Source organism: Penicillium macrosclerotiorum, assembly GCF_028827735.1.
Source record: "Penicillium macrosclerotiorum strain IBT 26536 chromosome Unknown utg000008l_segment0_segment0, whole genome shotgun sequence".
Lineage (NCBI taxonomy): Eukaryota > Fungi > Ascomycota > Eurotiomycetes > Eurotiales > Aspergillaceae > Penicillium > Penicillium macrosclerotiorum.
Window position 1 is genome coordinate 161,992 of NW_026643087.1, and position 27,557 is coordinate 189,548.

Here is a 27,557-nt window from a genome sequence, read left to right on the forward strand (position 1 = left end):
AATGCACTATTATTGGTAGGCTTCTAAAATACAAAGTATGCACATAAAAAAAGAAAAGGTAACATGCAGTGATTAGGCCTTCTTGCCCTTGCTCATCTTCGTCTTCGAAGTCCTCGCACGGAAGACATAGTACAGGACAATGGCGCCAAAGATGTTGAAAACAAAATAACACCAGAAAATGCCGTAGTTGCGCCACCGGTCGGTCCAGTAGATCTCGCGAGCAGCCAGGTACTGATCTGCGGAGGAGATGCTGCAGTACTCGCAATTAGAGGTGGCGTTGGGGTTGTATAGCGAGCCCGTGGCGGTCTCAAGGTACTTGGCCAGGTACTCGTGGCAAGTCTGACCCGCCGGGGGATCAAAGGTATTCAGCTCGACCGAATTGCAGTGTACCTCTCGGCCGTGCAATGCAGTGCTGCCAATGCCACTGATATAGTATGTGAAAGGGGAGACACGATACATGAAGATCCAGAATCGAGGAAGATCACCAGGCGGTTGCATGACACCATTGAAAAGGAATGACAGACCGAACATCAAAGTTGCGACCATGGCGGCTAATGCTGGCTCGGGAATCGCGCACACAACGAACTGCGCCATGCTGGCAGCATAGATAAAGAACTGCACAATGTACAGCATGATGAGACCACGGCGCTCTGAATCCTGCCCTGACCCAAATACCGACCAGTAGAAGCAAGCCCAAGAGCAGACGCCAAGGCAGATCTGGAATGGAACCTCAACAAGAATCTGAGAGATGATGAAGACCTTCCAGGAGTAGATGCGCGAGGGACGCTCCCGAACCTCATATAGCGAGCGTTGAGTGACAAAGCGGGGCATGATCTGGTTCACGAGGGTGTTGAAAATGGTACATAAAAGGAAAATGCTGAAGAGCACATTTTGGAAACCTTGCTGGGTATTATCGGCCTTCCAGAAAGAAAAGCCGATAAACAAACCGCACGCAATTCCAAGGATAAATTTTGCATAGATGTAATCGGGCTGGCGATAATAGCCCTGGAAACAGCGACTGAGGACCACCCACAGCTGCGAGGAAAGAGGCATGGCAAATTCAGCATTATCATCATCGATGAACAGTTCATGGGTGGAGCCCTTGCGCATTGAGTGAATTCGTTCGACTTCGGCAACAACTTCTTGATATTCCGGGCTTGAATTCCAAGCTTGAGGCCAATCCACACCAGGGCAGCCGTCTCCAGCGACCATGTCCAAAATATACTCAGCAGGGTTCTCCATTTCTTCACAGCTTCTCGCACCGTTGCGTTCAAAGTACTTGAGCATGGTGGTCGACTGCTCACCAATGTCGCCGAAGTAAACGGTTTTGCCACCTTTGGCCAAGAAAAGCAATCGATCAAAGGTCTGGAAAAGTGTCGCACTGGGCTGATGGATCGTCGCCAATACAGCTTGCCCATTGTCCGCCAGCCTTCGGAGAAATTGGCAGATGGTCCATGAGCTTTGTGAATCGAGTCCACTGGTCGGTTCGTCCAGGAAGATGAGCAAGGTTGGCTTGGCCGCAAGCTCAACGCCAATGCTTAGAAGTTTGCGCTGCTCAACGTTCAATCCCTCTCCAAGAGAACCAACAACTGCTTCAGCGAAGTCATCCATGCCTAAGACCTTGATCACTTCTTCCACGTACTCATTCTTCTCCTTCTTCGAGACACTCTTCGGCTGACGGAGCATAGCACTGAAGCGGAGAGCCTCTCGGACAGTTGTAGTCTCAAGATGAAGATCCTGTTGTTGAACATAGCCGGTGCGACGCGGGAAGTTGGGCATCAAAGGCTGGCCGTTTACCAGTATATCACCAGACACCACACCAATGGACACTCTCTGGGCAAGGACATCCAGGAGGGTTGTTTTTCCAGCGCCAGAGACACCCATCAATGCAGTCAAACTTCCAGGCTTCACCCAACCATTGACATTATCCAAAAGACGCCGGGTTCCTTCTTTGACAGGAATATCGTAATTGACTGCTTTCCATGAAAAAATGTCCTTCTGTTCTGGCAAGCGAATGGTCTCGTGAGTCTTTTGCAGCTCCAATTTGTTCAGTTCCACAGCTCCGCCTTCAGGGTCTTCGCCGGGTTGAAGGTACTTCGGGGCATGTCCAGGACGGAAGACCAGCGCCTCTGCCTTGGACTTGTCACTAGAAATGAACTCCGAGGCGGCCAGATAAAGTGCGTTGAAAAATATCATAAACGCAATGAGGATGCCAAAGTTACGCCACAAGTGAGAATAATAGTATTCATAGTTCTGTGCGATAAAGGCATCGCCAGAAACGAAACGCTCGCCGGCGACGGCACCCACCGCTGAGCACACAAAAGAGGAGCCCGTTCCATAAGTAGGAATAATGTCCGTGCATGGCCAGTTTTTAGCATGGAACTCGTTTGCAATCAAAGCCTCAAACGTGTAGAAGATGGGGTTGATCCATCGAATCCAGGAGAGCCACGGGTGCATATATGGTTGTGGAAGCGTAAAGCCCGTGTATACCACAATGCATAGCACCATAATACCCGCCAAAGCCATCGCTTGTCCAATCGACTTGGTCAACGCTCCCAAGCTGCGGAAAAGACCTGACATGGTCAAGACAGCAACGATGAGGAATAGATAAAAGATGAAAAATGGACCTGGCTCTCGACGAAGATTGGCCATGAAGTATAAAACAATAGCGAAGATCGAGATTCGCAAGAGCTTGATTGGTAAGTCGACGACGATACTGGCTAAGGCTTCAGTGAAAGGATGGACAAAGGCGTAACCCTTTTGTTTTTCCACGACAGGACGCTGGCTGTAGAGTTGCATGATTTCGTTGATGGTAAGCAGAGCATTCATGAGTACGGCAAAATAGCATACTCCGCCTTTCTGGAAAAAATAGGACGCAGTATCGGGGGTATTGTAGAAGACGGAGCCAATGATCAAGGACAGGACGAGTTGAACGATTAAGGGAGATAAAGCGGTAGGCAGATCATTAAGCATGCGCTGGTAGGCACGTCGGGTGCAAAGTCGAACTTGCATCGGGATGGAAAGAATGTATGGGCTGCGCGAACGAGTGTGTAGAGCCTGTTGCTCTTCGTGGCTTTGCTGGAACAGTTTGGCATCGTCCCCGTTTGGAGGATGCTGTTGCTCGAAATCGGTAATTTGTTTGCGCAGGCTCTGGTATTCGGGGCTGCGCTTCCAAACCTCGGCAAATTCCTTCGGCGTCCGAGGCACTTTGTTCTCCATGCCAGGAAGGGCCTTGCGTTCGGTCGGGTTGGTGACCGCGGTTAAGAAGTCACCGCTCACTTGACGCTCGGGTCGAGCCCATCCCATGTCCTGAAAGTAAGCCACAGCTCGATCGCGAGGTCCGTAGTAGATCTCGTAGCCTTCGTAAAGCACGACGACCTTGTCGAACAGATCATACATAGACTGGGATGCTTGATAGGCGGCGATCGCGTGGCATGATCCCCCCATGTCAGCAGCCAAACGAAGAGCACGAACAAACTTCAATGCAGATGCGGCATCAAGTCCACGGGTACTGTTGTCCCACGCTCCAATGCGACAGCGCGACAGAAACATTTCCGCAATACTGACACGCTTTCGCTCACCTCCACTAACACCACGGATAAATTCACTACCGACTTTGGTATTGTATGTGTGAGAAAGACCGAAGACCGACATGACGACCTGCGTCAGAGTCTCTGCGTACTCTTGCCGTGTCACGCCTTCAATGCGACGATGAGGAGCACGGGCGTGGGCGGCGAAGGTAAGAGTTTGACCAACAGTCAAATGTGGGAAGTGCAGATCCACCTCTTTGTTGTAGGCCACGGCGCCTCGGTGGTGTTTAATCATCTGTTCGTAGTCAATGCCTTCGAAATGGATTGAACTATCTGGGTCCATGGATAACCCGCCGAGATGACCACAAATGGTTTTCAGAAACGTGGTGCAGCCGCTTCCGGGACGTCCTAGAACCAGCAATAGCTCACCCCCTTCGAGCAGGCCATCAAAGCTATGGAGAATGCGCCGTGGTGAGGGGCGACGGCCCGAGAGAGCATGGGTGGCCAGGCGAAACGGCAGGGTCAGGCTCGAAACCAACGTCTCTTGGAATTGCAAGGCCGAGCCGGAGCCGCTGATCGATAGGTTGGAGAAGACCACTCCCTGGGAGGGGATATCGATGCCCGATTCCTGGGCCTGGCTGAGAACTGTCTGAGCCCATCGATGGTGGTCAAATTCAGGGCTGTTCGGATCCAATCGAGGATCTTGCGATTCCTTTCGACTGGTGGAGGCAGACAGCTTCTGCCCCAGCTTGCTGGACGCAATGCGGTTCAAGGATTGAATTTCTTGCTCGTCGAGTTCATTCACGGTCTGGATGCGCTCCGTGATCGGAGCGAACTCCATCTCAACTTCCTTATCCATGATGGTTGACGCCCGTCACTCAGGGCGGTTCGGGAGGAGCTGTGGCAGTGGGAGTAGGTGAACGAGTGAAGTTGGTCGTCGGAGGGGCCATGGCCCCTTTTCATGTTGAAAACAACGTCGAGTCATGGCCATCAGGCTCTGCAGACTCGGAGACGGACAGCCTTAACCCCGATGGGAGGTGGAATTTCCAGAAGTTATGCGCCTCCACTCGGAGCCTGGACCCCCCGAGCCACCCTCGTGGTGAAGATGCGCCCCGCATGTGAACCTGTGGCCTGTGATTGGTGCAGCGTCGCGAATCATTGATCCGTTTTGGTTTAGCGGTCGGTGCATCGGGGTGCCGATGCGCCGACCGGCCACGCATTCGCCGCGTCGACCAATCAGAGGCAGAGTGATGCACGAATCCCGAAGATCTGTCTCGGGACTCCTGGTCGCCGGCAGCTTCTATTCTGGACAAAGCTTTTGCCAGGCGGGCCGTCGCCATCTCAGTCCCGCCAATAGTACATGCGTACTCCGTAAGTCCGTCCGATCGGCTCCATGTGGCCCTCAGTTGGTGGCGGGAAGCCCGCGGTGATGTCCGCGCCCCCGCGGATCTGACGACGGCCACGCATAAACTGAAAGAGGGGTGCAGAGGATCTTCATAATGGATCATGCCCATCCTTTCCACCTCCAGATCTACCTTTTTGGGGCCGTGGAGTGGCATTTTCCTCCATGCACCGCACGCCATCGGAGTAGTCCAGGTTCCAAATTTTGGGGTACAGGATGAATGTACTCTGTAGAGGCTCATGCTGTGGGGGAAATGATCGAACTTTCCTGCTGATGTGTCGCCTGTGAATAACTGTGTTTGCTTACACACCACGTCATTTCATACATTGCCGGGAGGACGTTGGCCGTCAATTCTTGCAGATCGCCAAAAGACCACACAATGCCCTATTGACCTACTACGTATTCCCGTTTTTTCCAATATATATATCTCTAGGATGTACCCAGCTCTCCCTGCAGACTCGATCAATTCTGGTGGATCATGGATACGGCCCGGGGCCAAGATATCAGGGGGCGTCTGGGATGTTCATCGGGGGCCTTCCATTCGCGACAATGCCATGGTCTTGCCGTAGCTCATTCATGGCAGTTGGCCGAATGCTGCAACGAGCACCATGCAGGAATGGCCAATGAGAAACCGCTGGGTCACCTGATAGATCATGTGATCAGAGCAGTCACCGACTCGGGAACCCGTCGAGGGACTTCCGCTTTGGGGCTAGCGCCACTCTGTCGGAGGAATCACCTTCGGGGCTTGACTCGTTGACGTCTCCATAAGGCGCCGCGCAGCCAATCTCCTCTCGCCTCAATAGGCATGGCGCCAAGATCCGAACACGGCCCCATGGATGGGATTGGAGCAACCAAACTGCGTGGAGTGCCCGTGGCTTGGTCCGGGGTCATCATGCGCGTTTGTTGCTCACCTCCCCCTCCTTCATCCTCCTTTCTCCCTCCATGGCGACGGGTACAGCGACGACCACGGCTACGGCCACAAGCACCGCGCGGGTGAGTCCGCAGGGCGGCATCCTCGAAGGAGGAAACCCCACGCATTATGACTCCAAGAACCCGATTATATTGTTTATCATCCAGGTAGAGTGATCGGATATCCAGAACACCCCCTAAGAACCAGTACTGACAGGCACCAGGCAGTTATTATCATCACCCTCTGTCGCCTCATCCACTGGCCTCTGTCCAAGATCCGCCAGCCGCGAGTCATCGCAGAGGTGATTGCGGGGATTCTCTTGGGACCGTCGGTGATGGGCCGTATTCCAGGCTTCACTGATACCATTTTCCCGGACGCAGCTATCCCCAACTTGAACGTGGTAGCTAATCTGGGGCTGGTGCTTTTCCTCTTTTTAGTGGGCTTGGAGACTGACCTGCGCTTTCTTATGAGCAACTGGCGTGTTTCGCTGGGGGTTTCGGCTCTGGGCATGGCCTTGCCATTTGGTCTCGGCTGTGCAATCTCATATGGTCTCTACCATGAATTTCACGATGATCCCAGTACTGTGCCCATCAGCTTTGGCACCTACCTGTTATTCATTGGTATCGCAATGGCCATCACCGCCTTCCCGGTCTTGTGCCGTATTCTGACAGAGCTGAAGCTACTCGGAACCCGCGTCGGCGTCATCGTTCTTTCGGCAGGCGTTGGCAATGACGTGGTAGGATGGATCCTGCTGGCTCTATGTGTGGCCCTGGTAAATGCGGGAAGTGGGATCACCGCATTGTACGTGCTCCTGGTCTGCGTAGGCTATATGCTCTTCTTGATCTTCGTCTTCCGGCCTGTCTTCTTCCGCTTCTTGGAGCGCACCGGAAGCTTGCAGAAAGGCCCCAGTCAGTCTGTCGTGGCCCTGATCTTGGTTATCGCCTTGGCTTCGGCCTTTTTCACACAGATCATTGGCGTCCACGCCATTTTCGGCGGCTTTGTCATTGGGTTGATGTGCCCCCACGAAGGTGGATTTGCCATCAAACTTACAGAAAAGATCGAAGATCTGGTTACGGCGCTGTTCCTACCCCTTTATTTCACGCTTTCCGGTCTCAGCACAAACCTAGGACTTTTGGACACTGGGACCGTGTGGGGCTATGTGGTCGGTGTAATTGCTATCGCTTTTACAACCAAGGTGATTGGAGGCGCGCTCGCATCTCGCTGGTCTGGATTGCTGTGGCGTGAAAGCTTTTCCATTGGTGTATTGATGAGTTGCAAAGGGTTGGTGGAATTGATTGTGTTAGTAAGTGGTTGTACCCTGGAATCATCACCTCTTCGAGGGCTATTGATAAATCAGTACTCATCATTTGACAGAATATCGGTCTTCAAGCCAAGATCCTGAGTACTCGTACATTCACCATTTTCGTGGTCATGGCGTTAGTCACTACCTTTTTGACCACTCCATTGACCACGGTGCTCTATCCTCCCTGGTATCAGGTCAAGGTGGAGCGATGGCGTCGCGGCGAAATCGACTGGAATGGGAATACCTTACAAACCGGTAACCGGTCTGATAGTGTTGCGGCAGCCAAAGACCAGTTGAAGAGTGTGCCTGTGCGAAAGTTGCTTGTTTATCTTCGCCTAGATGGACTTTCTGGTATTTGCACCTTGGCCGCTTTGCTCAGCCCTCATCGTGGCAATGTTCTATCATCGCCACGAGTGCATCCGGCAAATTCACCAAGGCAGACAGAACAGAGTGTGGAAGACGCTGTTGCGTCCGATGACCACAAAGAAGCAGCGCTCAAAGTTCATGGTGTGCGGCTCATGGAGTTGACAGATCGTGACTCTAGTGTCATGAAAGTGTCCTCTGGTGACCAGGCTCTCTGGGATCCAGTCGTCAATACCTTCCGTGCGTTCGGAGAGTGGCATGATGTATCGCTCTTGGCGGGTGTTTCCGTCGTCCCCGAACACTCTTACGCGGCTACTGTTATCGATATGGCCCGACAGGATACGGTAGACCTTCTTTTGCTCCCATGGAGCGAGACTGGCACATTGGCTGATCGTCAGAGTGGTCTGGAATCGGAAACGGCTGGCCGTTTTGCTGACGGTCCATATACTGATTTTGTCTCATCCATTCTGCAAAATGCCCCCAACAATGTGGGGATCTTGATCGAAAATAACCCAGAATCTCGTGCGGCTTCTAAACGCCCAATGCTTCAGCATTCTTCCAGTGGAATGAGTATTCAGGGTGTTTGGTCTCGACAGCCTTCGACCAACCGCTCCCACCATCTTGTGTTTCCTTTCTTTGGTGGCGAGGATGACCACTTTGCTCTTCGTTTGGTGCTGCAGTTGGCCCAGAACGACCAAGTGACCGCCACTATTATCCAAGCCACCGGATTGCAGGCAGACACGACGAATTTTAGCTCAAGCGAGTTAGCTGCAAAAACTTCAAGTAGTCACTCGGACATCGTTTTCCTCGAAACTCTTCGTGACTCTGTCTCTGAAGGACTGAAAGATCGTGTTCTCTTCCTGCAGCCTAATTCATTAGAGGCTATTACTGACCCGGTTGAACTGGCTCTGGCTTCTGTGCGTCACGAGTTGGGCCAAGCGACAAACAAGACTGGTAGTATTGTCATTGTCGGACGGCGCAGTGGTCCTAGCGAGCCGAGCTTTGATATTGATGCTTCTGCTGCCCAGAGCATCGGATACGATGCTCACCGGGCACTTGGAACTGTAGCGGCAGCCATGGTACGGCCAGAAAATAAGGTGTTTGGCAGCATACTTGTTTTGCAGGCTGGTGTCAGCAACGCGTACCGTTGAGAGTCATTACGGAACATACTCGGATGATGTATACAGGCTGGATTTAAATCAACTCATGTAATTTGCCTTCTACAGGCGCCCTATGTGGGCTCCATTGAGAAGTTTGTATACTTGCATTTCCCACAATCATACCCTAGGAGCAATTCATGCACAGTATTCAAATCTATCTTCTTTACAGTATTGTTTACACCCGATGTCTGATAGTATTCAATACCTTGAGATTTCAAATTTCTCTTGATCAAGAGCGCACTAAGCTTTACGAATTGCTTGCCAAAATAAATTCCAATATAGCTCAGATCTTCCCATCTTAGCGAGATTTGGATAGAGTTCAACTGGTTTTCGTTTTAGCATAAACCATACAACCTCAATTGGATCTAATCCGACCGTTTACCTTCGCGGTATATTCCTCAGGCATTTCTTTTGTATCTTAACCCGATCATAATCTGGGCGAGTCTAGTGTACGGCATGTATTTCATCTCCTAATACTACTGCCTCCAGGAGTGCATATTGGAAGCCGTTCTGTTGGAAGCCGTTCTGTTGGAAGCCGTTCTGTTGGAAGCCGTTCTGCTGAGGCCACGAACGATGCATGTTTGTTGTGGTGCCCTCGACCACCGCCGGGGTCTGCTGCAAGAGCTGGGACTGCAGCTTCCTTCGTTTCCGCAGCTTTCTTTGTTTGCATTCGTTTTCATCTGTTCGTTCCAATCGTTGATTGGCCTCATGTTGCGGGCAACACTTCATGCGCACTGGGCTGGCAATCAAAAGGCGCAAATCCCTGCATTGCACCTTGTAAATAGAGGAAGCTCCAACAGAGATGATAAGAATATTGATTGATTGATTATAAACATGTCTGTATTCTAATCAAGTCCTCGAACAGTTTCAGCCGAGTGATCGGCAACCTCTCTCGGCACGCAAAACAAACCATGCTGCTCTTTACGCGCCTGGTGATCACGTGGAAACAGGCCAACAAACCCGTGATTTTCCTAGCGGGTACGTGCAGGGGGCGGCTCAGCCACGAACAACAAAACCATTCCAATCAACTATTAATGCCTTACACTGCCCGTACAATAACCGTCAGACACTAATACTGTTTTGACTGCTTATTCGCCCTCCAACTTGCGAGTTGTTGGACTGTTCAATATGCGAGCACTTGCTGGGAAACTTACAAGAGTGACCCCTTGTCTCAAGTTCTCTGTCCTTGGTGTCACGCGCAGGTTGCATTTTCCTTTTACGAGAGCCATGGCATCTAGACCACCATCTCCCCTGCCTCTTCGGCAGTTTCCATCATCAGGCTTCATCAAGCTTGACCCCAAGGAGAAGATCGAAGAAGAAAATCTTCCTTTCTATGCCTCAGATATATACTACCCTGTATATATTGGTGAAGTCTTCGCATCGCGATACCAGGTCGTTTCTAAGCTGGGATATGGGATGTCTTCTACCGCTTGGCTTTGTCGTGACCTCTAGTAAGCTTCCTCGTATAAATATCCTACATTTATCTAATTAACCCTAGTGGCCATGGCTTTAATACACTGAAAGTCGGTATCCGCGGCCAGCGACAAGACCACGAGTTGGCGGTCTCGGACCACTTAAAACAAATTAGCAATCACTCTAGCAAGAGTCTGGTGCGTCTTATTCTCGATTCATTCGAGATTTCTGGTCCCCACGGACAACATACTTGCATTATATACGAGGCACTTGGTATGAGTTTTGCGGATTTCCAAGAGCTGTTTCCCAACCGCAAGCTACCAGAGGATCTGCTCCAAAGAAGTTTGCAGCTTATTTTGATATCTGTGGCTTTTATTCACGAGAATGATATCGTGCATACTGGTCAGCTCGAAAGCTTTACCTTCTAGTTATCTTTATATAATAAACTAACATATATCCAGATATTTCGCCAAATAACATTTTGCAAGGGATCAAAGATTTATCGATTCTCGACCAGATTGAAGAAGGCGAATTAAAAATGCCAATTGCAAGAAAGGTTCTAGACGATAGCCGTCAGCTTTACTTCTCTCGACCAGTGCCTATAGCTACGGGGTTGCCCGTCCTTTCTGACTTTGGTGAAGCTAGAATTGGTAAAACTAAACAGCGAGGCGATGTGATGCCAGGCATCTACCGAGCTCCAGAGGTTATTTTAGAAATGGAATGGAATGAGAAAATTGATATCTGGTCGATAGGTGTCATGGTCAGTCTAGGTTTCTTCTATTTCGACCTAGTTATTTAAACTCATATTTTTAGGCATGGGATATGGCCTTTGGCCGCCATCTTTTCTTCGCTAAGAAAGAAGGCATCCTCAATGATGAACAACATCTAGCAGAGATGACATCACTGATAGGGCCTCCACCTCCTGAGTTTCTCCAAAGAAGCGCAAAATCACACCTTTATTGGGATAGTGATGGTATCTCTAACCGCTTCTATATATTTGCTAGAGAATCTAACAAGCATATAGGAAATTGGAAAGGCTCTCTGCCCCTGCCAGAGCAATCGTGGGAATTGCGCGCCCAGCATTATTGTGGTGTCGACAAGGAGCTTTTTCTAGGCTTCTTGAGGAGAGTTTTATGCTGGTTACCCGAAGCTCGGCCTTCCGCGGAAGAACTTGCTTACGACGAATTCTTGATGCAGCCATTGTTACGGGAATAAGCCCTGTCTTGACTAATGTTCTTAATCTGATAGAAAAATTTGTGGTATAGTAGTAGTAGTGCTCTACTATATAAATGAATCCTCTCTGTATTACGGCAATTTTCTATTTTCATATTGTCCCGATATTTAGTTTCCTCTAGGGGTGTTTCGTTCTGTCTGTTAATTCTGAACCTAGTCTAGTTTTGAACAGAATCGCAGTGAGTATTTTTAGTTGAGATTATTTGCAAACATTATTTTATACAACCCTCTCGTTTTCCTATTACGTAAACTTTTATCTTCTCTCTGATCGACCTTTTCTGGTAAGTCTCCTTTCTAGTATATAGAAATTCGATAACGATCCAAAGTGTATCGCTGAAGCAACGTTTCGTGCTTGTAATCGCGTTAGTGTTGCGCCTATATTGGGCATCGCGCCGTTGGCCCCTATATTGAGTATCGCGCCGTTGGCCCCTATGTTGGGTATCGCACCGTTGGCCCCTATGTTGGGTATCGCGCCACCGGTCATAATTTTGTTAGCTATAGTGTTATTAGTTCGGATTTTAGTAACGTGCTCACTAGTCGATAAATATGGCAGTTCTAGATCCCTTATAATCCTATTAATGATAGTATTATCATCAAATATAATCTTTGATAATATATACTCGGGGTCGGTAGGCAATAGCGACGTACCGTATTCATTCCTTCCATCAACAATAATCTGAGAAGTACGATAAATGCATATATATATATATACATATGTATATATAGACCACAATACAGCACTGACGAGTTTTATCAAGTGGTTTGAATAATAATTTTGAAATTTATAACTAAATGTCTACGGGATACGCCAAAGGCATGGATCAAACGGCCAAATAAACAAAGTCATCTATGCGCTGAGCATCATGAGACAATAATATGCGTCTTTTAATACACATAATGACGAGGGCATTCAAGGCAGTTTTTCTCTCAAATATGAAACAACAACAAGGTCAAGATCAGGCGCGTAGAATCCATACTAATTGTGCAGTAAACGATAATATGCACTCAGTATAGCCCAGAGACAATTCACGTTGACTACTTAAAGGAGAGCATTTCCCTCTGAATAATTATTCAACTTACTCCTTGACAGTGAAAGCAACCAAAATAAATTCACACAAAACAGTCATCACCAAACTACAGCTATGCCGAAGCCTACTCCAGTCCTTACAATGAAATATTTGCAGATTTCTCTTGCGGCACTACAAGAAAAGGCAGGGATAGGCTTTAGTGATACCGTGAGCAAGGCTAGTGCCAGTATTGAGAAGAAGGTAATTTCTAAAGCTCCCTTATAACTAATATAAAAACTAAGTCAATTTGATCTAGTACCCTGGTGTCACACAAGCGAAAATTCAGTATGTTATTAATGATTTTATTAACCGCATTTCCTACTTATTACTAACATTATTCCAAAAGAGGGACAACGCCTCACAAATCTAGCAAAGACGCTAGCGACGAGAAGAAGGTAATTACCGTCGGGTACCATACCGACAAGGGGACCAGAAAGTTATCAATCCATGCACATGACGATGGAACTTGGAATGAATTTTTCTCACGCTCTGGAAGAGCCGATGCTGCGAAAAGGAGATAATGTTACTAGCAGCGCTGAAATAGGCCTATGGAGGGCTGAAGACAATTGATTTTTATTGGGAGATATGGAAATATAGAAGCTTTTTTGCATCACAAGACCAACTTTAGACTTTTGTTATAGGTCATCACACTCTAGGATAGTGTATAATAGAGTGATGTGATTGGACGGTTCTGCGGCATTCGAGCATATATCTTGACGATATATCTTGTCTATAGGAATCTATATACCAGTGACATATTGGGAGTCTATAGTTACCTGAGTAGCCACATATTCCTCAGGCTCCCATAGCCTATATAACCTCCAGTAGTCGTTAGGGCAAAATACAATCGATGCTATCCCCTTCAAACTTACATTAATAGGATGAAAATTATACTATTTAATAGAAGAAGACTTGATGAGCCTAATGTATGTTTCTCTTTTTGTAATTAGGCTATTGCTATAGACTCATATAGGTCAGGCAAGGAAAAAAATTCTTATATCTTGGTAGTTTCAAAATTGAATCGTTGCTCCGCCATTGAGGTGTTCTATATTTACTGTATCATGAAAGTAGGGTAAGTAGAGCGGGGTAGGTTGATATACTTTATCGTAATAGATCACCACAGATCCGAGGTTATTCTATAATAACTATGTTTCATCCTTGACACTTTTGGTTGATTGATATAGTATAAACTTATTTATTAGGGTACCAGGTGTATTTGCTTATGGTATCTGATGATTTAGTAGGATAAGAGGCTAATTAAGGCTATTTTGGTTAGTGAAAAGTTCTTTATTACCTTCGCGTGCCTTTGTAATGATTAAACCTTATATTGAATAAGTATCATAGCTTCTCTAGTTTCTTATCTGTATCTCTGTTGTGTTGCTTCTTGCAGGGCAGTAGCCTGTTGGCTAGGCAAGACAATAATAAATATCAAGGTTGAATCGATCGTGAATCTGTATCCAAGGGAAATACATTGTATGCGAGTCAATAACTGCTTTGCAGCCGGTTTTTTCTGTGATGACAGTTGGAGATGGACGATAAAGATGTGGTATTTGTCTAACTAATCATTTCTGATTTAGCACTTGATATTCCTAGGAGATTACCAATTCCTATCTATTACTCTTCTTTCATCACGTATAGATTGTTTTCTACATGAATATATTTATGTTAATTTCCCGTTCTACTTACCAATATAATAATAAGATATAGTCGAGCAGTCCTAAGTAATTAATTCTGGTTATTCCGTGATATGGAATAAGCTCATGAAATGACCTTGGATCAGTAGTGAACTGATACAGTGAAGCATGTGAAATAACCCCGCCTTTCTTAGCCCGCTTCCATGATAAAAAGGACGTGGAAACCTTCCATGAAGGAGTAAGGATTAATTTTGAGAAATATCAGAATACACTAACTGAGCGTATCTCACTAGTGAGCCGAACACGCCATCCAAAACACGCTTCCCACGCATCACCTACTATCTTCCATCACACACCATGCCACCAAAACGTTCTGAAAAGCGCTCAAAATCGCCAAATAGGGAGGATAGGATCCTAATCGCTATCAAAGCTATTCAAAATGATACTAACTTATCTATACTCAAAGCAGCAGCAGATGTGCCTATCACTACCCTATATGACCGAATCAATGGTGTTCGGAACCGCCAGGATACACGATCATCCCTTCTAAAACTGACACAAGAAGAAGAGGATTCGCTTTGCCAGTGGATACTATCGCTAGATACCCGTGGTGCTTCCCCTAGGCCTGCAGCGATTGCTAGTATGGCGAATCTTCTACTAGCAACCTTCTACTATAGGTGCTAATTGGGTGACACGCTATATTAAGCGTCGATCAGACCTTACTACACGATTCTCTAAGCGCTACGACTATGAGCGCACCCAAGAACGAAGACCCAGCAAGCCTACGCGCGTGGTTTAAGGTTTATTGAAACAGTTATCAACGAAAACGGGATCCAATCAAACGATATCTATAACTTTGATGAAACAGGCTTTGCTATGGGCCTCATATCTACTACTAGAATAGTTACACGAAAGGATTTCTACGGTCGGAAACCTCTATTGCAACCAGGGAATCAAGAGTGGGTAACTGCTACTGAGTCTATATCGGCAACCGGGTTGTCGCTTCCGCCGTATATAATATTCAAAGGAAAGGTTTATATTACTAGCTGGTTTGATAACCTTCCTAGCGACTGGCAATTTGAAACATCACCGAAAGGTTGGACTAACGATGATATATGCCTACGATGGCTAGAAAAGCTCTTTATTCCAGCTCCTACTCCGCGTACGCAAGGCAAATATCGGCTATTAATATTAGACGGTCACGGCTGCTATTTAACACCACAATTTGATCAAATCTGCCAGCAAAATAATGGTATACCAAGCTGCATGCCACCGCATTCGTCGCATCTTCTACAGCCTCTCGATATCGGGTGTTTTGCTATATTAAAGCGTTCATACAGTCGCTTAATCGAAGCCCAAGCCCGCTTAGGATATAACCATATCGATAAGCTCGACTTCCTAGAATCCTACACTCGAGCACGCTAGGAAGCCTTCCTACCTAGCACTATTCAAGCTAGTCTCACCAGCGCAGGCCTAGTTCCGCTAGATGCCGACCGAGTCCTATCAAAGCTTAATAGATCGCATAGAACACCAACGCCACCAGCAAGCAGGCCTAGTAGTAGATCTAGCGCCTTCGTGCCTACTACTCCTCATACGATCAAGCAGCTCAGCAAGCAAGCTTCATCTATTAAAGCTCTACTACGCAAGCGCTCGCGGTCGCCAGGAAGCCCTACTGAGCGTGCGTTAGATCATTAATCAAGGGGTGCCAATTAGCGATGCATAGCGGAGCGCTTCTAGCGCAGGTAGCTAGGGATTTACGACAATTCAACTAGAAGAAACATCAGAAACGCACACGTTCTAATCGCCAGATATCTAGGTAGCAAGTTTTTATGGTCGGCGAATCTATATCTATAGATTCAACGTTGCCAGCAAGCGTTGAAGCTATTCAAAACGATGCTATAGAGCTTGCTCAGTAGCCTACCGAGGGCGCTGAGTCTACTACTAGGCATGTTTTTCGGTGCTCTGGATATGGTAATATAGGACATAACATTAGTCAATGTAATGCTAGATAAATTGAATCAAATATATAGCGTTTTGGTGGAAATACAGTTTTCAAAAAGTAGTAGGTGGTAGGGTGTTCAGCTCGCTAGTGAAATACGTTAACAATTTTACTGCCCCTTCGGCGCGTAGGTCTCGTTAGCCGTAGGTCAGTATCAAGAAGTAGTATTCTTAAGGGATATCTGCCCTCAAATTAGAGCGTTCATGTGGAAATATCATTAGTATCGACTTACTATAACGAGGTTTTTAGGTATTAGTGGGCACTTGGAACTGTAGCGGCAGCCATGGTACTGCCAGAAAATAAGGTGTTTGGCAGCATACTTGTTTTGCAGGCTGGTGTCAGCAACGCGTATCGTTGAGAGTTAATACGGAACATGCTCGGATGACGTATACAGGCTGGATTTAAATTAACTCATGTAGATTGCCTTCTACTAGCGCCCTATGTGGGCTACATTGAGAAGTCTGTATACTTGCATTGCCCACAATTATACCCTAGGAGCAATTCATGCACAGTATGCAACCCTATCCTCTTTACAGTATTGTTTACACCCGATATCTGATAGTATTCAATACTCATGATAGCTGCCAAAAGCTCATATCGTTCGGTTTCAACTGGTATCTCCTATTACTACCGCGTCCAGGAATCCATCTATATCCACCGAATAATGACTGGCAACTTTTGGCCAACCCAATCTATCTTAAAACTCATCTTCTCGGCGCGTTTGTTCACTGGGCCTGAGAGAATTCTTGATTGCTTACCATAGTTGACCAGGCATTTTAGTAAGCTCCATAAAATACACAATGTTACAAAGATCTTTTGGGGTTTCGATAACATGGTAATTTGACTAAACTGAGTGGGAAAAAGGGGAATCTAAGTCCTACTATCGGTATATACCCAAACAATCGCTCCTAGAAGCATAAGTGTGTTCCTAGGAATCCCTCAGATCTCAAGTATATCGTCAATACCGGCACTTTAATGTTTTATGTATCAATACTGTAAAGTCGCGGCTTGTACTGAAGCGGAAATGAACAATAGTGATTTGCTCTGCCCTCGTGCCAGTGCGGACCAAGGTGGGAATACGTACAGCCATAAGCGTGCGAACAGGACAAGGTATCAAAGAAAACATCAGCATTTTCTGAACAGTAAGTCACGCTGGAGTGTAGAATTGACATATGCCGAAGCCAACCATGATCAAGGTAGTCAAGAATGTCCAGGGAACAAACGCGTTCTGTAGGTCAGTCTTGTTGATGAAAGTGAGCCAGAGGGAAACAAATACAAAACCAACTATCTGCGTCGCAACGAACCACGAAAATATCTTCACAAATGACCATCCTTGCATAGCGTGCAAGCCCCATCCTTCCGTGCCCATAGTGTTTGGAAGCAAGGGAGGAACATTCTTTTGCGGTATCAAATGGAAAATTTCCATCGCACCCTCACTCAGATCGGGATTTTTAAGGCCTGCCGCTATCTGAAGACTTGCTATTTTTATATGGACATCTTCGGGCTCAGGCATTTTGAAGTCATATTCTGCTTCTCGGGAAGGCACTTCGTTTGGTCCCGGATAGACCTGATCATGATAATTGCGTACTCGGTAGAACTAACTTATGAGCCATTGTTCCATGAATTAAGGACATGAAGCTATTTACCTTTATAAATTCAACTGAAGTGCATGTTTTCCAAGAAAAGAGGCGGTGCTTGAGGTGGCCACGAATTCTAATATATCCAGCCTTGAGTTTCAAGTAAAATTCTGCGTCATTTCGTATGTTTTGTGAATCTTGGACCACAGAAAGCATTGTTTCTTTGAGCTCAGTCCAGGGTCTGTCAACACACCAGTAAATCTCCTTCGAGATATAATTTTTCTCAAGGAAAGTTTCATCTCGTACGAGGGTACCTCTAGAATGTTTCCCATTGTTTCCTTGGGCAGAAGAGGAACTTGAGATTGGATGAACTGGGTTCCCTAGTGAATCGCTAATTCGAACTTCGGGCACATTTGAATTCTGGATATCCTGATGATGGCGCGGTAGAGTTCGGTCCGAATCGACCCTACTGCTGAGCTGTATTGGATTGCAGTTTTGACGATATCTCTCTGCTTCATCCAATGATAGATGAAGGTGAAGCTCTTGTAGTCCACACTACAATACGCAGAATTAGCTTTGGGCTCTTATGTTGGGAAATACCATACTTACCATCCATTTGACTGTCACGTGACCTTCTGGGCATGGAATGGTAGGTTGACGGAATGGCCACCAGTCAATACGCATCTGAACAATTGATTCTACACCTAGTTTGATGCGATCAAATATTGACAATGGCGGTATATCAGAGAAGCATACTGTGCGAATACCATCAAAGTAATGCTGTCCGTTGATGCATTGGAGGTGAAAGTTGAGATTGACCGAAGTTGGACATGAGGGGAAATGCAAGTTTCCAGTTTTCCTAGTTACCCTAGAATCCCTGGTATCCATCTTTTTCTTAGAAAGGTCTGACTTGCCGTGATGATCTAGGAGGTCAATGTCTCTACTATGATCGAGAAGTAATTCCCTGCTCTCCTGCGAGCTAGACTGTGTGGCAAGTTGAAGAGCCGTCCGGCTGTACTTGTCCTGGAGGTTAACGTCTGCACCGCGACGGAGAAGCACTTTTATGCTTTTTATTGCGCCGCTCTGTGCGGCAAGGTGAAGAGCTGCCCGGCCGTGTTTGTCCTGGAGATTAACGTCTGCACCGCGATCGAGAAGTATACCTAAACTTTCTAGCGAGCTAGATAGTATAGCAAGGTGAAGAGCCGTCTGGCCGTCGTTATCCTGGAGATTAACGTCTGCACCGCGATCGAGAAGCATATCTAAACTTTCTAGCGAGCTAGATAGTATAGCAAGGTGAAGAGGCGTCCGGCCGTGTCTGTCCTGGAGGTTTCTGTCTGCACCGCGATAGAGAAGTATATTTATAATTTTCACTAAGCCGGACTGTGCGGCAAGGTGAAGAGCCGTCCGGCTGTCCTTATCCTGGAGGTTAATATCTGCACCGCGACGGAGAAGCACTATCATGCTATCTAGTGAGTCGTACTGTGCGGCAAGGTGAAGAGCTGCCCGGCCGTGTTTATCCTGGAGGTTTCTATCTGCACCGCGATCAAGAAGTATGTTCATACTTTTTACTAAGCCGGACTGTGCGGCAAGGTGAAGAGCCGTCCGGCTGTTATTGTCCTGGAGATTCACGTCTGCACCGCGACGGAGAAGCACTTTGATACTTTCTAGTGAGCTAGACTCTGCGGCAAGGTGAAGAGCTGTCCGGCCGTCCTTGCCCTGGAGATTAACGTCTGCACCGCGATCGAGAAGCACTTTCATGCTTTCTAGTGAGCTAGACTCTGCGGCAAAATGAAGAGCTGTCCGGCCGTCCTTGCCCTGGAGATTAACGTCTATACCGCGATCGAGAAGCACTTTTATGCTTTCTAGCGAGCTAGATAGTATAGCAAGGTAAAGAGCTATCTGGCCGTCCTTGTCCTGGAGGTTGACGTCTGCACCGCGATCGAGAAGCACTTTTATGCTTTCTATTGCGTCGGACTGTGCGGCAAGGTGAAGAGCCGTCCGGCCGTCCTTGCCCTGGAGATTACTATCTGCACCGCGATCGAGAAGCACTTTTATGCTTTCTATTGCGCCGGACTGTGCGGCAAGGTGAAGAGCCGTCCGGCCGTCCTTGCCCTGGAGATTACTATCTGCACCGCGATCGAGAAGCACTTTTATGCTTTCTATTACGCCGGACTGTGCGGCAAGGTGAAGAGCCGTCCGGCCGTCCTTGTCCTGGAGGTTGATATCTGCACCACGATCGAGAAGTATATTCATACTTCCTAGCGAGCTAGATAGCACTGTAAGGTGAAGAGCTATCTGGCCGTCCTTGTCCTGGAGGTTGACGTCTGCACCGCGATCGAGAAGCCTTTTCATGCTTTCTAGCGAACTAGACTGTGCGGCAAGGTGAAGAGCCGTCCGGCCGTCCTTGCCCTGGAGATTAACGTCTGCACCAAGATCGAGAAGTGTATTCACGCTATCCTCTAAACCGGATTCTACGGCAAGGTGAAGAGCTGTCCGGCCGTGTTTGTCCTGGAGGTTACTCTCTGTAATATGACGGAGAAGCCCTTTCATGCTATCTAGCGAGCCGGACTGTGCGGCAAGTTGAAGAGGTATCCGGCCGTCCTTATCCTGGAGGTTACTATCTGCACCGCGATCGAGAAGCACTTTTATGCTTTCTAGTGCGCCGGACTGTGCGGCAAGGTGAAGAGCCGTCCGGCTGTCGTTATCCTGGAGATTAACGTCTGCACCACGATCGAGAAGTGTATTCGCAATATCCTCTAAACCGGACTGTGCGGCAAGGTGAAGAGCCGTCCGGCCGTCCTTGCCCTGGAGATTAACGTCTGCACCACGATCGAGAAGTGTATTCGTAATATCCTCTAAACCGGACTGTGCGGCAAGGTGAAGAGCCGTCCGGCTGTCCTTATCCTGGAGGTTGACGTCTGCACCGCGATCGAGAAGTATATTCATACTTCCTAGCGAGCTAGATAGCACTGTAAGGTGAAGAGCTATCTGGCCGTCCTTGTCCTGGAGGTTGACGTCTGCACCGCGATCGAGAAGCACTTTCATGCTTTCTAGCGAACTAGACTGTGCGGCAAGGTGAAGAGCCGTCCGGCCGTCCTTGCCCTGGAGATTAACGTCTGCACCGCGATCGAGAAGCACTTTCATGCTTTCTAGTGAGCTAGACTGTGTGGTAAGGTGAAGAGCTGTCTGGGCCTCGTCATCTTGGGCATCCAAATCGGCGCTATGATCAAGAAGCTCACAGATAGCGAGTAAGCGCCCCGACCCTGCTGCAAAGTGAAGAGCGGTTCGGCCTGTTCTACTTCTCATATCAATCCTAGCGCCTACCTGGATCAGTCTCTTCAAACCCGTAGTAATGCCCCATTTTGCTACTTCCTGTAACAATGTATGCCCCTCTGGTAGGTAAACATTGACCAGCCCTGAGTATTCTGACAACATATTATCGAACTCCTTCCAGTTTTCATCCAAAGCGTGCTTTCGCATGTTCTCCTGAAATACCATGTACTCCTCTTCTACACTCTTCAAGAAGGCCAAAAGCTCTTCTCCTCCCCACTGCTTCGCCTGATCTGACACAGACTTTCCTTGAGCGTCAAGATCTCTTACGCTGGCACCCGCAAGCATCAGTAACCTGATAGAAGGTCGCGACAATTTCCATACCGCCAAATGAAGAGGCGTGTCCCCAAATGGGTTTGGCGTATTGATGTCCTCGCCTAACTGGAGAGCTTGATTTATGGAACCAACGTCGCCTTCCCTCGCAGCGGCATGGAGTGTCCGGCGATTGTTCATCTTCGACTGGGCGGCGACTTGTATCCTGAAGATGTCGTGTATGTCGTCTTCGAACGGTCCCTCAGATAGTTGATATAGAGAAGAGTATGACGGAAGCTTGGTGAGAAAGGCAAGGTCGTAAAATTCCGATTTGTTGAGGAAGTCCTTTTGCAAACGGGGGCAATGTGGGGTGGGGAACGCGACATGTGTTTTTAAGCCCCCGCGGGGCCCACAGCCCCTATATTACTAATATCCTTCTTGTCATCGAGCAGGGCCAGTCTCTTTCATTCCCGAAGCGGTGGTGAAGCATGGTTACATGGTTGTGATAAGCGTCGATGTCAATGTTAGGGTATAACTACTTGTACAGGGTAGAAGGATGGACGTCAAGTAAGGAAGGCAAAATACTGATCCTTGCTATCTTAGATCTCTCCATGATCCTCAATTTATGTACAGGCTTCGACATCTTTTCCTATGACCAAAGCAGAGACGATGGATCACATTGTAATGTGCGGTCTGAAGTGGCACTTATATAGTAGGGCTAAGCGAAGGCTGCAAGATGGAGGGGTGAACGAATCCTTAGTCAAAGCGCACCGAACCCCCAAGGCCTGGTAGATCATGTACCCATGTTAGGGAGAAGTGGGATTGTCCCCCCGAAGACTGATCGATAAGGTGGATGACTGACACCAAAGCCATTGAGTTGGGAATGACCTCATGTTGCAATATAATATAACAGCCTATGCTCGTACTTCTAATTATCTGTCCCTATATCAAATTTAGATTAACTTTTGCTTTGCCTCAGCCTCTTTCTTGTGCCCTCTATGGTCAATTGAAACCTACAAATGTCTAATCTTGGTGGTCATCTACTATTCCACCTGTGGCTTTATATAAATTGGAAACACTACCATAGAAGTGGGTTGAAGTAAAAAATGTGCCTGACCTGGGATAGAATCATTCGATTACCGAGCACCGACTCGATTTAGACCTTCAATTCAGCGTAATAAATAGTTCGTTTCAGGTCGAAGCAAAACAATGTCTTGGCGATATAGAGGGTGGGAAACGGTCGCGTTGTAAGGGGCAAAGGAGTACGGGATGTGGTGCTATCAGAAATCACGCTGCTGCTCAGCGCCCACTGTGGCTGAATTAATTGGCGCCTCTAATACTGGTCGTGCGTTCAAATCCGGGAACCCACATGAAATAAATTTGTAGGTACTTACGCAGTCTAGATACTTCAAATTAAGTTCATTCAAAATGCATATCGTGCTCGTTATTCGCTAAGCGGAAGTGTTGCTTGTAGCTTAGAAATGTTTTCCCGTCAAGCGGCTGGCAAACGTATGCTGTATGTGGTAGAAATATTGGCAGGATATCTTTCTCTTCGCAAAGTTATATAAATTCGAATATTAGATGAGAACCATGACCGTCGAAGATTAGGATACGTTTTTCACCCGAGTGCGTACGGTCGCATGTTGCTTCTATAAAGAATCGAAGCCATTGAACTGCTATAGTATCGGTTATTCAACCGTTTGGTAATATTGTATTAGTACTTCTTGGTGGCAGATCTTCTGTTTTTTTAAGCCAACATTCTATAAAGATCCTGTTTCCTTTGAATATAAACTGTTCTACCTGCCACCCGTCAGCAGCCATTCACTCGATAGACGTCATATTTTTGCCTTGGTCAATGTTCAGGAAGCCGTGTCAAAAAGCGATACGCCCACATGTTGCTAATAGGCGGCTCTCCGACGCGTTGATATGCACGATTCGCCCACGATTCCAGTATCCTAGGAGTGATAGGCATAGAGCAATCGTTCATATATTGAATCCAGCGAACTATGATTTCTTCCTGATATGCTTCTAGAGCGTATCCAACACCGCGTTCAGCGGTAATAGGCCTTGTTTTCTTGTTAACCCTATTTGAAAGCGAACGCCCAGGCACGCTAAATTCTTGTGGTAAACGCGCTATATTAGCCTTCTTGACGCGTGATGCAGCTAGGCAGCCCTCAACCATACGAGATCCATCAGAAATGGTCATATTATAATGGAAGTGTTAGATAAGGAAGCAAGGATATAGAATGGTTTAGGAAGAATCCGAAAAGACGGCGTGAAACGAAGAGACTGTGTGGCGCACCTACAACCCAAGGGTGGGGGCTAGGTTTAAGGCACTAATAGTCCTGCGTTACCACTTTCCCCTTATCCTTTCCCTTTGCAATATAACCTTTCTGTAAAGCTGATATGACCCAGAACCTGGCTTTTTGTGATGCTAATAATGACTGCACTGTTACAGCAAATTGTTAGAGAATAACTACTTATACAGGGTAGAAAGCCTGTCGACTAGGTAGGAAGATAAACGTCAAGTAAGGAAGGCAAAACACTGTTTCTTGCTATCATGGATCTCTCCATGTTCCTCAATTTATATACAGTCTTCAGTACTTCTTCACATGACTAAAGCAGAGGCGATGCATCATACAACAATAGGCGCTGACGTGGCCCTCATGTAATCAGAGGTAAGCAAAGGCTACGGCAAAGAGGGGCTGGCGAATCCCTAATGGAAGGGCACCGAACCCCGAGGGCCTTGTAGGTCATGCATCTATGTTGGGGAGAAGTGGGGCTGTCATTTCGAAGCCTGACCGATAAGGCGTCGAACTGACACCTGAGGCATGAAGTTGGGAATAACCTCATACTCCAATTATCATATAACAGGTGCGCAGCTCGCTTGTGGAACACGTTACTACCGATGCACCTAAGAAGTTTGTATATAACGTAGAGCAGATGGTTGGTTTAATTTTCATTCCGGAATACTACGACCTAATTCAGGAAGGGGTTAAAATATTCTGTCAAGAAGGAAGACCGCATAATACAGGCGAGACCCACTTCTCCCCACGTGAGTCAGATTGTTACAGGGATACTTGATTCCCTACGTATGGTATTCCGGGTAGACTCGGAATACAGCGCCGTAACGCGCTAGACCGCGAGGCAGAGGATATCCAACATTCCCCCTCCTACACACTTAGATAGTTCAGTCACCCAATACATCACTATTTTGGGCATCTCATTCCATTGGATCCCAGCTTTCCTAGCCTATACCGTATCCTACTATATTGACATATTCCTATATGACTATAGGCCTTGTTCTTGTATTGCTTCGTATTCCCTGAGAGGCCTCCTGTTATCGCACAACCAAAAATATAATGATGTATTACGCATGTGTATCCCGCTCGCTGGCGAAATTACGTGAGTGGCTTCCTGCAGTACTCTGCATGGATTAGAAGTGGATGTAACTGGTCAAAATGAAATTAATTAAGGTATGATTTGTGTTTCGAGATCACGGTTCGAGTAGCTGAGATTTGTTTGGGAGCAAAGAATCTCAGTTCTAGGTAAATCCAATATGCCGAGTTCGCCCGGCAGTTTGAACCATGCACAATTTGGCGCCCGCTAGCGTGTTTGAAACACACAGTAATCTAAACCTCGATGAGGTCGTATAGGCGATGCTTTTAGCTGTTCTGTGCATCATCGCCCCACATCGGGCGGATTCACTGTCACAGAAACCCTGGGAGATCTGGTTCACGCGAATCCGATCGATTTCTAAGTCTTTCTATTGTAGTCAATGAGGCCCACAAGAGGATTTGGCCACTGCCGAAGTCGGTCATTCTTGTCATTACTTTTTTCATTTTAATTCCTGGTCTAATATGCTGAAGCAGAATGATAATGGATAAACGTCACAGGTCTAGGTTGATGATTTTGCTTTCTTGGCAAAGCCTGATTGTCGGCTTTCGAAGCCGTTCCGAATCAAATACCCCAACGCCACAGGTGACAGATATATAGGGGGTGTGGGGCAAGAAAATCTCGCTTCGGAGGAAGGGTGAAGCCAAGCCAAGCTAAGACAGTCGTTGTGTTCGATCTGATCCATCCAATGACAGTAACTACCGGATTTGTGTGGAGACCTTGTGGGTGCGACGGTCGAACACGGATAGCTCTTTTCTGATCTACCAAGGTTAAGGTCTGAATCATTGAGGCTCTATGCAGGATAAACATCAACTTCATCTCCAATCGGTAGTTATATAGTCTGTGTATAGGCATAGATAAGCTGCTGGTACGAGCCTCTCTATTCGCGATGAGCTCAGGACCTACCACGAAGTCTCAAAATATCTGTTGAATTTTTCTCTCTCTATCGAGGGGGACTGTATGCCTAAATCTGGGCAATAAGATAAACGAGGCAGCTCACCCACGCTTGGCTTAGGACGTATTATAGGACCATCCGTCCCCCTGCCAAGTGATTCAAGCCTCACAATGCACCTCTGCCCCCTGCTTCGGCTACAATAATGTGTGAATTAAGTTAGTGTTTCATCATATAAGTGAGGATAGCCATTACTATAAGATCTCTCGCGATGCCAGGCTCGATACTTCTTTCATGCATTCTACCACGCATTCCTTTCCATTAAGCTTCGTTGGACACAACTACTGGTAGTTGTTGTCTCTTTTCATTCATTTCATTCTTTCATTAAAAATTTGGTGAATTGTCTGTGACAGACACCGACGTTTCTTTCTGCATTTCAAGTCTGAGACGGAATACAATCAATTATTCTCAACTATCGGACCAATCTTGAATTGAATATTTCCCTTGCCGATTACATGATGTTCTCCAAATCGGCTGTTGCGGTCGCTACCGTCCTAGGTACCTCCCTTGTTGGAGCTCACCTAGTCATGGTCGACCCCGTTCCTTACAACTTTGATTCGTCTGATAACTCTCCTCTCGATGCGGATGGAAGCAATTTCCCGTGTAAAATCACGGGCGATTACACTGTTACCGAGGAGAACTACATGGTGAAAGGTGAAACCCAGTCCATGACTTTCCACGGCGGTACTACCCATGGCGGCGGTTCTTGCCAAATCAGTATTACCTCGGACCGTGCGCCTAGCAACTCGACCACTTGGGATGTCATTATGTCAATTGAAGGTGGATGTATGGATGAGACCGAGAGTGACTCCAACATCGGAACCAGCGCCACGATGGTGACCCCATTTTCACCTAACTTTACCATCCCGGACAGCTTCGACGCGGGCGAGTATACTATCGCCTGGACCTGGTTCAACCGTATCGGCAGCCGTGAGATGTACATGAACTGTGCCCCTATTACTATCACCGAGAGCAGTTCCTCGAAGAAGAGATCGGAGTCTGCCGCAGCCGAAAAGCGCTCCTCGGATGAGTTCCCTGACTTGTTCATTGCCAACATCAACGGTTGCTTGACCGAGGAGATGTACGACATTCGTTTCCCCAACCCTGGCGACACCGTCGAGTACCTTGGACCTTCCAGCCATCTCATTGCAACTGATGCCGACGTATGTTACAGTGGTTCCGCCACCTGGGGAACGGCGGGTTACAGCACCGCTACAGCTTCCAGCTCTACCCAGTCTTCCTCTACAGCTACTACGGCTATAACTACAGCAGAGGCATCAGTGAGCACCTCGCTTACGGTGGCAGTCTCTAGCCAAACCACCGAAGCTGTCCAGGCTACCGAAACTGCTCAGACTACCGAAATCACCCCGACCACCACAACGTCCGTGGCTTCAGAGACTTCTGCGGCCGATACGTCCAGTGGATCTAGTTCTGCATCTAGTTCCAGCTCTGAGGCTCTCACCGGATCCTGCTCTCAGGAAGGATACTGGAACTGTATTAGTGGTACCTCCTTCCAGCGCTGTGCTGGCGGTATCTGGACACCCTCCCAGCCGATGCCCGCCGGTACTGAATGTAACGCCGGCCAGAGCGAGGAGTTGGCTATTAATGCGGTTTCTGTCACGTCCCAAACGCTGAGCGAGAAGCATCTCCGAACTCACAAAAACGGTCGCCGGGGGCACCGTTAAGGATGTCATATCTGCTAGCGTAGATGATTCTGCTTTGGTATGTAGTTTATAGTCTTGAACATATAGCAATGTCATCTAATCATCTTAGTAATAAAGCCAGAAACTGAGCGACCACCGAGCATCCATGACTAGATTGACAAGATCGTTGAGCAAGTACCCGTGCTCCATTTCTTAGTGAGCCTGTCTGAGCGCCCTCATAAAAGCGGTGGCACCCAGGACAGGAAAGCCCCACCTGCCAGACATTATCCGGTCTATATATCTGCATGTTCAGCACTAGATATTCCTAGGAATTACCGATTCCTATCTGTTACTCTTTATTCATTCTGAATTATTAATTATTCCTGAATCTAT

General features: G+C 47.4%; 5 protein-coding genes across 5 annotated transcripts; 3 read left to right on the forward strand and 2 right to left on the reverse strand.

The window, feature by feature from the left end:
• Nucleotides 1–72: 72 nt before the first annotated feature.
• On the reverse strand, nt 73–4,389 carry N7462_008259 (uncharacterized protein; the record flags this gene model as incomplete). Its single annotated transcript, XM_057079974.1, has 1 exon — nt 73–4,389. One exon carries the CDS (start codon nt 4,387–4,389, stop codon nt 73–75), a length of 4,317 nt encoding a protein of 1,438 aa, XP_056930302.1.
• A 1,485-nt stretch (nt 4,390–5,874) lies between these two features.
• On the forward strand, nt 5,875–8,659 carry N7462_008260 (Kha1p; the record flags this gene model as incomplete). Its single annotated transcript, XM_057079975.1, has 3 exons — nt 5,875–6,009; nt 6,066–7,145; nt 7,217–8,659. The coding sequence occupies 3 exons, from the start codon at nt 5,875–5,877 to the stop codon at nt 8,657–8,659; spliced, it is 2,658 nt and encodes an 885-aa protein (XP_056930303.1).
• A 1,236-nt stretch (nt 8,660–9,895) lies between these two features.
• On the forward strand, nt 9,896–11,296 carry N7462_008261 (uncharacterized protein; the record flags this gene model as incomplete). Its single annotated transcript, XM_057079976.1, has 4 exons — nt 9,896–10,119; nt 10,167–10,483; nt 10,543–10,841; nt 10,895–11,296. 4 exons carry the CDS (start codon nt 9,896–9,898, stop codon nt 11,294–11,296), a joined length of 1,242 nt encoding a protein of 413 aa, XP_056930304.1.
• Nucleotides 11,297–17,971: 6,675 nt separating this feature from the next.
• On the reverse strand, nt 17,972–21,374 carry N7462_008262 (uncharacterized protein; the record flags this gene model as incomplete). The annotated part of the gene is made up of 2 exons (XM_057079977.1): nt 17,972–18,146; nt 18,502–21,374. The coding sequence occupies 2 exons, from the start codon at nt 21,372–21,374 to the stop codon at nt 17,972–17,974; spliced, it is 3,048 nt and encodes a 1,015-aa protein (XP_056930305.1).
• Nucleotides 21,375–25,979: 4,605 nt separating this feature from the next.
• On the forward strand, nt 25,980–27,206 carry N7462_008263 (uncharacterized protein; the record flags this gene model as incomplete). Its single annotated transcript, XM_057079978.1, has 1 exon — nt 25,980–27,206. The coding sequence occupies one exon, from the start codon at nt 25,980–25,982 to the stop codon at nt 27,204–27,206; it is 1,227 nt and encodes a 408-aa protein (XP_056930306.1).
• Between the last annotated feature and the right edge of the window lie 351 nt (nt 27,207–27,557).